The 12,482-nt window shown below is 38.6% G+C and overlaps 1 protein-coding gene across 3 annotated transcripts in view; it reads right to left on the bottom strand.

Annotated features, from left to right (window-relative positions):
- Positions 1 to 6,957: 6,957 nt before the first annotated feature.
- Positions 6,958 to 12,482, bottom strand: part of LOC149836305 (Tetratricopeptide repeat (TPR)-like superfamily protein) — a 60,907-nt gene continuing 55,382 nt past the window's right edge. For all 3 annotated transcript variants that reach the window (XR_016432411.1, XM_090009120.1, XM_090009123.1), the window contains exon 14: positions 6,958 to 7,431. Coding sequence is in view for 2 of the 3 variants with exons in the window: in XM_090009120.1 (XP_089865246.1) it covers positions 7,321 to 7,431 (111 nt within the window). In the remaining variant the exon portion in view is untranslated. The remainder of the gene's footprint in view (positions 7,432 to 12,482) is intronic.

Below are 12,482 nucleotides of genomic sequence, written 5' to 3'. Positions count from 1 at the left end.
CCTGTTAGGCAGTTTTGGAGCAGCAGAGGGGTGTGGTAGGGGGACCCCTCATCCCCATACTTAATTTTTATGATTATGTACGACTCTCCAGTTATGATTATGGAACGACTCTCCAGAAGCATGTACAAGGGGGAAGAAGACGGTGCTATAATCCCTATGAAGGTGAAGAAATTCACATGGCACCACTCTATGTACGCAGACAATGCATTGTTTTTCTCAAGGGGCCAAAAGACCTCAATCTCCAACTTGCTTGAAGTCGTAAACAAATTCGAGGCAGCCTCGGGTCTCTTGGTGAATAAGAACAAGACAATGTTTGTACCATTTAATATCTCCCCTTGGGATCTCCCAAATTCAGAGACAAAGTGGATAGGACTCAACAAACCTGCCTCTCCAATACTTGGTTCTGTCGCTATTCAGAGGGAGGCTAAAGAAAGTGTGCGAAAGGCATATAGACAAGTTTAGAGCTAAACTGGGAACCTGAAATGGTCGAATGATTTCTATAGCGGGTCACTGCACACTCATCCGATCAGTCTAAACTTCCTTACCAATTTTTTGGATGCATAGTTTTAAGCTGCGATCGACAACCATAAAAAGAAATAATGCTGTCTGTAATCAGGAGGTTATTATGGCATGACATGCAAAATCATACTTTCATCTTTTAAGTTGGGAATCAGTTTGCAAATCTATGAAGGAAGGAGGATTAGGGATTAGAGATCTTGAGGTTGTGAATAAGGCTAGACTTGCAAAATTGGCATGGTCAGTCGTACAGCAAGGGTGCAGATGGTCACGCAGAAGTATCTATCACAGGAATCAATTTGGATTCCTGAAAAAGATCTGCTAATTTCTGTAAAGCAACTTTGTACATTAATTTTTTGCCCAGGATCCTGGTTAAACTGGCCAGGGCAGGGGTGGCAAAATCTTGGAAGGACCACCCCTCGATTGCGATCCCTCTTATGTTTACATCACGTTAATTGACTGGTAGGGGTCTGCCTAACCTCAGCTTGCCTATCGAAAAAGAAAAATGATTTGCAGTTTGACGTCCAATGATGAATGATTCTTCTCCTACTTACCTGAACAAGTGAATGAGTTGGCAGGGGGGCCTAATTCCAACTTGCCTTGTTGAAAAACAATAAGAACAAAAAACAAAACGTCCCTCTCTCTGTCTCTCTGGTATTAATGTCTTTAATAATTATAAGGCCAATATAAACGGCCGTAGGGGCAACTTATGAATGTCACGATAATGCAAGTACAAAACCCACAAGTGCATGTCCTTTGCTGCAAGGCTTGAGCTAGCTGCACTCCTTAGTGGGCTCCTCTATCCTTTTGAGATTACAAATAGATCCTCAGATGAGTGGTTTCTCAATAGATCCCAACGTTCTTACAAGTCGGGCAATCGAATCTTTACTTGGTGGTTTCATCTCAAACATCTTAGTCCAATACTTATGCTACTTGTGGAATCATTCGAGTAGATTCACACTTTATACTTTTCTTGCTAGAATATCCACCTTTCTAAATCACAAAAAGCCCACAATCGAAAAAAAAAGTTGGATAAGTTTACTTTCTTGAGTTCAATATTAATTATTTATCTATTTAATAACAATCACGAAATGAACCCCACTATTCGGCCAAAACTATGAGGAAAAGCAACGAGGATAAGGAAATAATTACATAAATTAAAGTTGTCACAATCCTGCCAATGACAAAAACGACAGATTCTCACAAAGATGACCTTAACCTTTTATTAAGCAAATTGCTAGAACATGTTAGGTACATATGCTGTAGAAGCCCATTAAGCCAAAGTTCCTTGTTTTCTTATCATTTTTTTATACTCCTTTATGTCTCTGGCTTACAACATAGGAGACATACCCTGTAAAGTTTTCCACTTTGGGTGGTTGGTGTGGTCCTAGATGCATCTTGCCTAAAATTTTAAAACAATGAGATGACGTTCCTGGTCAGGTCGTAACTGGACAAGAGTAAATGTAACTCAAATTCTTCTGTTAATCAAGCACCGGCACACATTTGCATTGCGCAAGTCACTAGTCATGCTCCACAAACAAAGGTTTCTTGTTTTTAAATAAGGCCTAAAAGTAAAGTTGGAAGTGTCAAGTGCTCTGGTACCGCTTTGATATTGGGCCCTAACTTCAATGAGACCCCTAATACGATCCACACAGTGAAATTTGGGCAGAGTTGTTTCATAAAAACCCAAAATATATATATATATATATATATATATATATATATAGAGAGAGAGAGAGAGAGAGAGAGAGAGAGAGGTACTGCCTACCACTCACCTGACAAGACACCAGTGCATTCACGTGTGCGCTAAAAGGTTCCCCATGCGTGTGCCCTGCGCTAAAAGCAACAGGCCTTTAGTGGCGCTTTTGAAGCATCACTAAAGGCATTAACTAGGTTTTCTAACCTTTAGCGGTGCTTAGGGATGGCAGTGGACCGGGGGACAACGGGGCTCCACCTCGCCCCGTTTGGACTGGGGATGAAGGGCATGAAACCAGGATGGAGGCAGGGATGAAGGTTAAAATCTATCCCCGTACGAGGATGGAGGCGGGGATGGACTTACGCTTTTCCCCACCCCGCCCTGCCCCCGTCTCAATCCCTGCCTTTCCCCGCCCCGTCCCGTCCCCAATACTTTAAGGAATGACTATAGACCGAGGAGAAACAGGGCTCCACCCCGCCACACCCCGTTTGAACTGGGGATGGAGGACATGAAACGGGGATGGGGGCAGGGGTGGAGGTTAAAATCCATCCCCGTGCGGGGATGGAGGCAGGGATGCAGGTTCATATTTTGAAACGGGGCTGGGGTGGAGACCTTGTCCCCCGCCCCGGTCCACTGCCATCCCTAGCGGTGCTTTTGAAGTGTGCTAAATGCCCTTTATACACAGGCACGCTAAACGTCTATCACTCATGGACTCTCAACGCTGAAAGGGGTAGGCAGCTATCACTTTCTGTTTATATATATATATATATATATATATATATATATATATATATATATATATATATATATATATATGAAGAGAGAGAGAGAGAGATGGATTCATGCTAAATCAATTTGGTGCTAAACCCCATGCTAAATGGGGGTTTTGGGCTTCTTCGGTGCTTTTTATGCATCGATTTACTAAGAATCCACACCTGGATCGTGCGTTTTTTTATGAAAAAAATGATGTTTGGAGCCTCAAAAATTTACAAAGAATTTGTACCATTGATTTTTCTAAATTTATAAAACCCACCAATGTGTTGAAATCAAATTCTTCAAGGGTTGATCCCTTTAAAATCAAGTACATAGATCACATCTGTACGGTCAGAATTTAAAAATAAAATGAAGAAAAGCCTGAAAAGCCCATTTAACACAGGGTTTAGCACCAAATTGGTTTAGCACAGACCTCTCTCTCTCTCTATATATATATATTGAGAGAGAGAGAACTGAACATATTAGGCTATCTTTTCTCATTCTACCCCCGTTAGGCCCTATAGTTTGAAATGTTTTATGATAGTAGATGTGTTTAGCATGCTTGATTTAGTAGGAATCGACTCTTGAATAGTGTTTTTTTTTTGACAAAAAAATATATTTTTATGAGCAGGGAAAAATTGATGCTTTCATAACCAGTGATTTTGGATCACTGAAAAAACCTGTACTAGTGATCCAAAATCAATGGCTACGAAGGCATCAAATTTTTTAGCTCATAAAAATACAAATTTTCATAAAAAAAACATGATCTAAGAGTTGTTTCGCACTAAATTGATCATGCTTAACACATCTAACGGTTCAAATTTATCATAAAACACTTCAAACTATGGGGCCTAAGGCCAAAATGAGAACAAAAGGCCTAATATGTTCAATTCACACACACACATATATATATATATATATAGATAGATAGATATATAGATAGATAGATAGAGAGAGAGAGAGAGAGAGAGAGAGAGAGAGTATTGGGTAGGTGATCATACAGATGTGATCTATGTACTTGATTTTATAGGGATCAGCTCTTAAAGTGTTCGATTCTGACACATGGGTGGGTTTTTATAAGGTTTGAAAAATCAATGGTCCAAAATCTTTGTAATTTTTTGAAGCTCTAAATATCATTTTTTTCATTGAAAATACATGATAGGTGTGGATTCCTCGTAAATACATCGTGCCCAACACATTTATGAGGTTGAAACCCAAAGTATAGAAAAACCCATTTAGCATGTATCAATTTGGTGGCTACCCATCTCTCTCTCTCTCTCTCTCTCTCTCTCTCTCTCTCTATATATATATATATATATATATATATATATATATATATATATATATATATATATATATATATATATATATATATATATAACCTTATCAACAATCGCACATTAGCCATTGATAAAATCCTTGAGGCCCTCCCTGCCTACTGGGAGCAGATCCAGCTTCAACCTTATGGCAAGGGATGTTATGGCAAGGGATGCCCCTTTTGTATGTTTGTTTCAAAAAGTGGACATCCAATGTCACGTGACAAACCACGGTCACCCCTAACCAGGAAGGCAAAGCCCTTGTTGGTAAGATAAAATAGATAAGAATCCAATTCTGTTTAATTGGATTTGGTAAGCAAAAACTATATTTGATTATAATAAGATGCAAATATGGTTTTGAGTTTTTTGCTACCAAATCCAATGAATATCCATATTTGATGGATATCCAAATCTGTTTACATGAAAAAAAAACGGGTTTGGTATGAGTTTTCACCATCCTAATCCAAATACAAATTCGGATCCTTTTAACCAACATCTGGTTAGTCAGATATGGTATTAGCCATATCCGATCCGAATCTGAACTGTTTAATCCTTAAAAATAAAAGGAAAAAGAAAAGAAAAGCAAGTCATATACTTGGGCTATATGGCTTACTAAGTTTTCCTGGACCGATCAAAGCTCATAAACTAGATTGATCTACCTTTGATTCATTGCTGAAATAAATGAAAATGCCACAAAGTACGCATTTGCAGACTTGTTCATAGTTAACAAAAGTCCCTTTAGAACATGTTCCTTTCAACAAAAACTTTGAAAATGATAAAAAAAACTGAATGTTGTTTTTCAAAAAATCGGCAAAAAACACATTCTTTTGAAAAGGGTGTTTAGAACACGAAAACTTACATTTAAACAAAATACTTTTCAAAAAACTCAAATAAGGATCTAATTGGATCGGATCACAATGATTCTTGAATATGAATATCATTGTTTCAATATCCTAATTTGTTTTTCATAAAAAAATCTCATATATACAACAGGGGCTCCCTGTGGTTGGTAGGAGCTGTCAGTGCATGTCTCCCTGTGGTGGGACGTTGCAGGTTCAAAACCCCAGTGGTACGTTGAATAATAACTGGTGGGGGTCTGCCTAACCCCAGCTTGCCTTTCCAAAAAAAAAAATCTCATATATATGTCCTCTTTTTTACCCCATTTTATAAAATTGAAATCGAATTAAACACATACCTAATGTTTGTTGATTTTTCTGTGCCTCGTTTTTTTTTTCAGCCGTCTTGTTTAATGGTAAACTTTCAAATAACATATCCAGTATTTAACAAATTTTTTTTGCCGTTTGATGTATTAATATGGACTTGCTTAAACATTTTACAACGGGGCAGTTTGCCATAACGACTTCAACCATATGGTTCCTTATCAATAAAAGCATAGTGCACTCCACCTCTAGGCTGCAAAATCTACGACCTGAATGCATGGTCACTGATCTTTCTAATGTACGTTTATATTTGTTTTATGTCGTCCCAGTTGGTTCCCACCAGCCATCCATCCCCCAGCTTGACCACCCAAAAAGGAGGAAGAAAAAGGTTTTATACCATTCTACAATCCCATTATTTTAGTTCTCAAAAAATATAGTTTGATATTTATTTGGTTAAAGTATCACTAGGGGCCTTTGCAATGTTAAAATATCAGTTTGATGTTATTTGGACGCCAGTCGGGTAGCTTCTTTTCCATTGAGCTCTTTTTAGATCTGACAAGTTTTCATCATTTAATTTTTCTCCATCTTTTTTAATCCTTGTTGAATTTTGACTAAAATGTTTTTCTTTTTCTTTTTATCACAAGGAACCATCGCCGAGAACAGGGTCACTTAATCGGCATACCGGTGTAAAAGCATAAGCAAAGTTCTTTGGTTATCTGAATGATTCGGAAGTGCCACTTTTGGAAGCACAAACTCTCCGTATAGAAGGCCACGCCCGGAAGCCATGGAAAACCCAGAATTGCCTTGCCGGAATTTCTTCAAGGAATCAAGAGCCTATTTTGATTTTCAAACTGAAAGCCAATCAGTTCTATATATACCATGGAGATTCTTGATTTCTGATGGTACTTGGACGTCGCTTTGAATGCCATAGAGAATCCATGTTTTCATTGATCTACATATTCAGATACAGCAATTCTATGGTGACAGCAAATAGCGCCCTCAGCATTGAACAAAAACCAGTTATGAAAGAGAACACCAAAATGCCGACACAAGGTCGTGCAATGGGGACATGCTGAACAACAAGATAATGTTATAAGTAATTTGAAACAGCTTAAATATGGAACAAAAAACATCCAAAATGAAAATTCCCAAACAAAGAAATTAATAAATTGCTATTCTCAGGGAGATTCATGCCTTCATCTGGATGGGCTTGAGGGGGCTAACCAAACAGCTAAAAACACCAACATGAAAAATTGTAACGATTCACAGTTCTAATCAAGCAATCACATCTATAAACAAGTTGGAACAGCAGTTCCGTGTTGGCATTCCATGTTAAATTAAGGATTTGGCAAATAGCCATATTTGTTTTTTTCAAACAGATGATGGGTTGTGAGACTCCAGAATAGCTGTATGACGAAATGAAAAAGGTGAAAATTCCTAGAACTATATGTCAAACAAATATAAGTACCTGGAAAGTCCACCAAATCAGTGCTGAAGAGGCATAGATTGCCAGGGCTTTCGAGAATTTCTGAGGTTATTTTATCATTACCAGTCATACCAAAATGAATTGGAATACACCACCATTCAGATTCTAATGACATTAGTCTAGTCCAATTGTATATCTGGCCTTAGGTATTCTATCAAAAAGAGGGAGATGCATTGAATTGAAAAGCCTTTCATGTGTTGCTGCTCACACAAGTTCACAGGTCATTCTGCGAGGTGTAATTGAACAGTCATTCTGTGAGGTATAATTAAATAATGAGCAGTTCAATATGCCTTTCTTAATTATCTGAAACCAGAAATTAAATTGGAAGAGAGCTCACTCCAACAAAACAAGCAGGTGAATCCATTATATCTCTTCTGCGAAAATTGTGAACGATCAGCTGGTTATAACACTTGCAAGTATGTCACTCCTTCCCCGTGCATAGATGGTGTAAACAAGGCGAACAGCATCCATCCATCCATCCATGGAATCCCATGTGTCAGCAACCTGAAACAAACAGGTTGATTTTGATCACTGTGAGTTAAAGAATTGATTGTGCATATCCAGGTCAGACGGGGCATCTCTAAAAGATCCAACAAACAACACTATAAAGTATAAGGGAGAAAACCCCAAACCCACACTATATATTTTAGTACTTCAAACCTATTTTACTTGCTGGCTTCCCTTTACCAAGTATTTAACTGTTTACCAACAATAAAAGAAAAGCTTCAGCAAGGTACCAGAAAGCTGCTGATTAAAATAGGGAACTTGCAAAAAAAGACCCAGACATGAAACATAAAATTATCTCATTAAAATTATTCACTAAAATGGTAGGACAGATCTCACACCAACATGCAAAGATGTTACCATGGAGAATGACGTATATCATATTATGTAAAAGGGGAAAAAAGAAAAGTCAAGGACAACAAGTTGAGGATAAAGGGCACAGAAAAACATCAATAAGATTAATAAGATTTTTTAAGCCATTCAAAGATAATTTTAAATTTTAATCAGCATAATCTGCTCACATTCTGACGGAGGATACCTAGTCAATAAAGAACTAATGCTCATTTCTTAACTCCTGAAAAACAGATTGCCAAATGACTAATGCTGCAGAAAACTTTAGCTTTTTCTTTTCCCCACAAGCCATTCTAGCAAAGGTTTCTACTGACCATTTTAGTATGGAGAAAAGTCGGCATATGTCTGTTAGTTTTGATTTTCAACCTCCAACATTGAATTCCACTATAAAATACAGAGCACAAAACCATGGTTTGAACTAAAAAATGCAGCAATCTCATATGCTTCAGAACCCTATTTGCTGAATGGATCATAGGAACGACAACTTAAGATCCTATTTCATCATCATTTTCACTACACTTCAAGTCTTCCCTAAAGTACCTCGGTCATCCAAGGATGGATTCCCAATGATTTCATAAACCTAAAACAGTGGTTTTTCTACATAGTAAGCGTTCTGATCTACATTAGAGACCATACAATGGGAGAACCAGGAGAGTGGTGTGAAGAGTGCAGACTTAATTCTACATATGGTCATATACTGAAGTGACAGGCTTTTAAGTCCTTTATGTTCCATGTACACATGCCATTGGTCCCTTTATTTCAATACTTAGAATAGCGACCATTGGGTCACATTACCAATATTGAGGCTTGTCTTCATTACAATAAACAAAATTGTTATTTACTATCTATTCGTTAAAAATAGTTGCCAAAACAAAAGCCAAATGAAGAGGTCACAATAAGTGGAGCTGCTTGATCCAGCTTATGCCAGCTTGAACTCTTCAATTTAGTAAATGAGTTGAGCTCAAACTAGTAACATTACTGTTCAAAGTTGCTTGAGAACCTGTTTAATCACTTAAGCTCAAGTTCACCCACAAGCTAAGTTGGAAGATGGTTGTTTAAGCACAGAAAATGGTGTTTTATTGTCATTCATGAGATAAGTGAAAAAGGTGGAAAGGATCCGACCCGATCCACGTCGATCCATGGATTGTGTACAGCCATGTAACATATCCATACTTATGTATTGTAACCCACTTAGACTGTCGGGTCTGGATACACCAGACCCGGATCCATATAACTCTGTTGTAACATTATAAAAACACCTTTTAGGTCACGATTCTAAGTATGAGAAAATAGAAAGCGTAACAGCTGAAAAAGGCCTTGCGTTTCTTCTTCGTCTCTCTCTCTCTCTTTTCTCTACAGGTGAAAAACTTTCATGGTATCAGAGCATAGATCCAACTAAGGCTGAGAAGGATTCCGGCAAGAGCGAAGTTCAGAAAATCGAGGTTTTTTTTTCTTCTTTCCCCTTCTTTTTTTTTTGTTCCTCCTTTTCCCTTTTCTTTTGTTCCTCTCCATTTCCTCCCCTCTTTGCTCACTCGTCCCCTTTTTCTGAAATCTACTGTGTACCCACACCTCACGTGGGTTCCTTTTCTTGGTGAAACCGTGATCCATGTGACCTCTATTCACGTGGGTTTCATATTTGGTGAATCTGCGATTCACGTGCACCCTGTTTACGTGAACACAGACTGTGGGTGACTGTGTTTCACGTGAATTGATTCACGTGAAACACCGAATCTCTTAATTTTTTTTCTTGATCTTCCTTACCTAATCTCCTCTAAGTCTGTCTTTGCATATTCAAATATTTTTTTTTATGATTCTTTACTGCTATGTTGTGAAACTTATTCTTTGATTACCTATTTCTATTCTTATAAAAAAAAGGGGGTTCTTTTAACGTGTGAAGGCATTCTTCATCTCATCAATCTCAGTTTCTGGACTGCATAGAAAAGGTTCAGAAACTGAGTTCCCTGCATCCGACAGCCTGCGATTCTATATCCTAAAAAAAAAAAAGGAAAGCATGCTTAACTTTTTGTGAACACTCTGGTCGACATTCTCGTTGTTTTTTTTTAAATGGACCCTTATCACTCTCAATCAAATCTTTCTTCAAGCTTCCTCAACCAACTCGTCTTTGAAAAGTTGAATACCTCAAATTTCTTGATTCAGAAGAGACAAATTATTCCTTTTATAAGGAGTCAAGGTCTCTTAGGTCACCTGGATGGAACCACTCTTGTTAATGGGGTCCTGCCCCCACACCCCTCAACAAAATGGGATTGTTGAACGAAAACATAGACATATTGTTGAAAGTGCCATGAGTATGCTTCATGAGAGTCATCTCCCTATCAACCTATGGACAAAAGTCTTTCATTCTGTCGTGCATGTGATAAATAGACTGCCCATGGTTGTTCTGGAAAATAAGTCTCCTTATCACTGTCTTTTTGGAGCTCATCCTAGTTATCATGATTTGTGTGTCTTTGGTTGTATTTGCTATGTGCATATTGATCAGTCTCTGAGAAACAAGTTTCAAGACAAAGCCCGGAAATATAGGTTTGTGGGATATGCAGATGACTACAAAGGATATAGGTGTTATGATCCCACCAACAAACGTATCAGAATCTCAATAAATGTTGTCTTTGATGAACAAAATTTTGATGACGGAGCTGATGCAACGAATATGCCAACTGAAGTTTACTATCCTTGGTTGAGTTCAGAACTTTTTGTTGACTCCAATGAAGCATGCTCCTCATATTGTGTGCAGCAAGAAGAAAAGAGTTTTGAAGACATTGGGACGTCGGGATCACAGAATACAGAAGTACCAGGCAGATACAAAGGCATTGTCTATTCTAGACAGAGACCGACAACAGCAAGCCATTCAGATCATGTCTCAGACGGCAATCCGACTCATTCTCGTACTCTTGAGGTCAGAAAATCAAACCGCATACGACATCTCATTGACAGGTGGGTTAGCTATAACAACTTCTCATTGGATTTTCAACTCTTCTTAACTGCTCTCAATAAGGAAGATGAGCCCACCATGTACTACCAGGCAACCACTTCTACCAAGTGGGTAGAAGCCATGAATGAGGAAATGCAAGCCTTGCATGAATGTGGAACCTGAGAAGTTGTTCCCAGACCACCTGACAAAAATGTTGTCGGATGTAAATGGGTCTACAAAATAAAGTACAAGTCAGATGAAACTATTGAACGATACAAGGCAAGGCTTGTGGCAAAAGGATTCACTCAAGAAGCAGGGCAAGACTATGATGAGACCTTCAGTCCGGTTGTAAGAATGGGAACAATCTGAATTACTATTTTCCTAGCTGTTAAACATGGATGGAAGTTGAGTCAGCTTGATGTAAAAAATGCATTCTTACATGGAGACTTAAAGGAGGAAGTATACATAGAGCAACCCCCTGGGTATCAAGAACAAAATTGTAAAACTCATGTGTGCAGGTTAAAAAGAGCTATCTATGGTCTGAAGCAAGCATCTCGCCCATGGTTTGATAGTTTCTCGCTAGAGATTCAGAAACATGGATTTTCACGTTCCATGCTGGACCACTCATTATTTATCTTTAAAAGTCAGACTGTGAGCACTCTGTTATTAATTTATGTCGATGATATTGTCATCACAGGAAACTCTGTGACCCACATCCAAGAAGTAAAAGACTTACTAGGTCAGAGGTTCAAAATGAAGGATCTTGGAGTTCTACGTTATTTTCTTGGCGTAGAAGTTGATAACCAGGCTCATGGCTTGACCCTCACTCAGCACAAGTACACCGTAGACGTTCTCAGCAAGGCAGGCATGCAAGATTGCAAACCTCTGGGAACTCCGAGTGTGCTTCATCAAAAACTTAGCGCTCAGGATGGAGATCTGTGTGATGACCCCACCAGGTATCGAAGCATAATAGGAATGTTACAGTACCTCACATTCACCAGACCTGATATTGTTTATTCAGTCAATCAAGTGTCTAAATTTATGCATGCGCCACGTACTGGACATATGGAAGCGGTCAAGAGGATCCTTAGATATCTGAAAGGGACTATTGGGGATGAATTGATATATTCACCACAGTCATATGGCAAAGATGAGCATAGACTCACTGTATATTGTGATCCAGACTGGGCAGGAGATCCTGATGAACGAAGATCTACATCAGGATATTGCGTCTTCATCAGAAAAAATTTAATCTCTTGGAGCAGTAGTAAACAAAAGGTCATCGCTAGATCAAGCACTGAGGCTGAGTATAGATCTATGGTTGCTGCTACTGCCGAAGTTACATGGATCAGGCATCTACTAACCGAAGTAGGAGAAAAGATTTCTCACACTACTTTGCTATGTGACAACCAAAGTGCTATCAACATGTCATTCAATCCAATACATCATAGTCGTGCCAAGCACATTGAGATCGACCAACACTTTGTGAGACAGAAGGTTGAAGAAAAAGAGATTGAGCCTGAGTTCGTCAATACTGAAAGACCAGTTGCAGATCTATTTACCAAAGGGTTAACAAAGGATCGTTTTTGGATGCTTAAAGGCAAGTTGTTCATGGTCCAAAACCATGATCAACTTGAGGGGGGTGAAAAAGGTGGAAAGGATCCGACCCGATCCACGTCGATCCATGGATTGTGTACAGCCATGTAACATATCCATATTTATGTATTGTAACCCACTTATACTGCCGGGTCTGGATACACCAGACCCGGATCCA

Source organism: Nuphar pumila, chromosome 6 (genome assembly GCF_984573655.1).
Source record: "Nuphar pumila chromosome 6, dmNupPumi1.hap1.1, whole genome shotgun sequence".
Lineage (NCBI taxonomy): Eukaryota > Viridiplantae > Streptophyta > Magnoliopsida > Nymphaeales > Nymphaeaceae > Nuphar > Nuphar pumila.
Note: the sequence above shows the minus strand (reverse complement) of the source record. Positions and strands in the feature narration are given on the sequence as shown.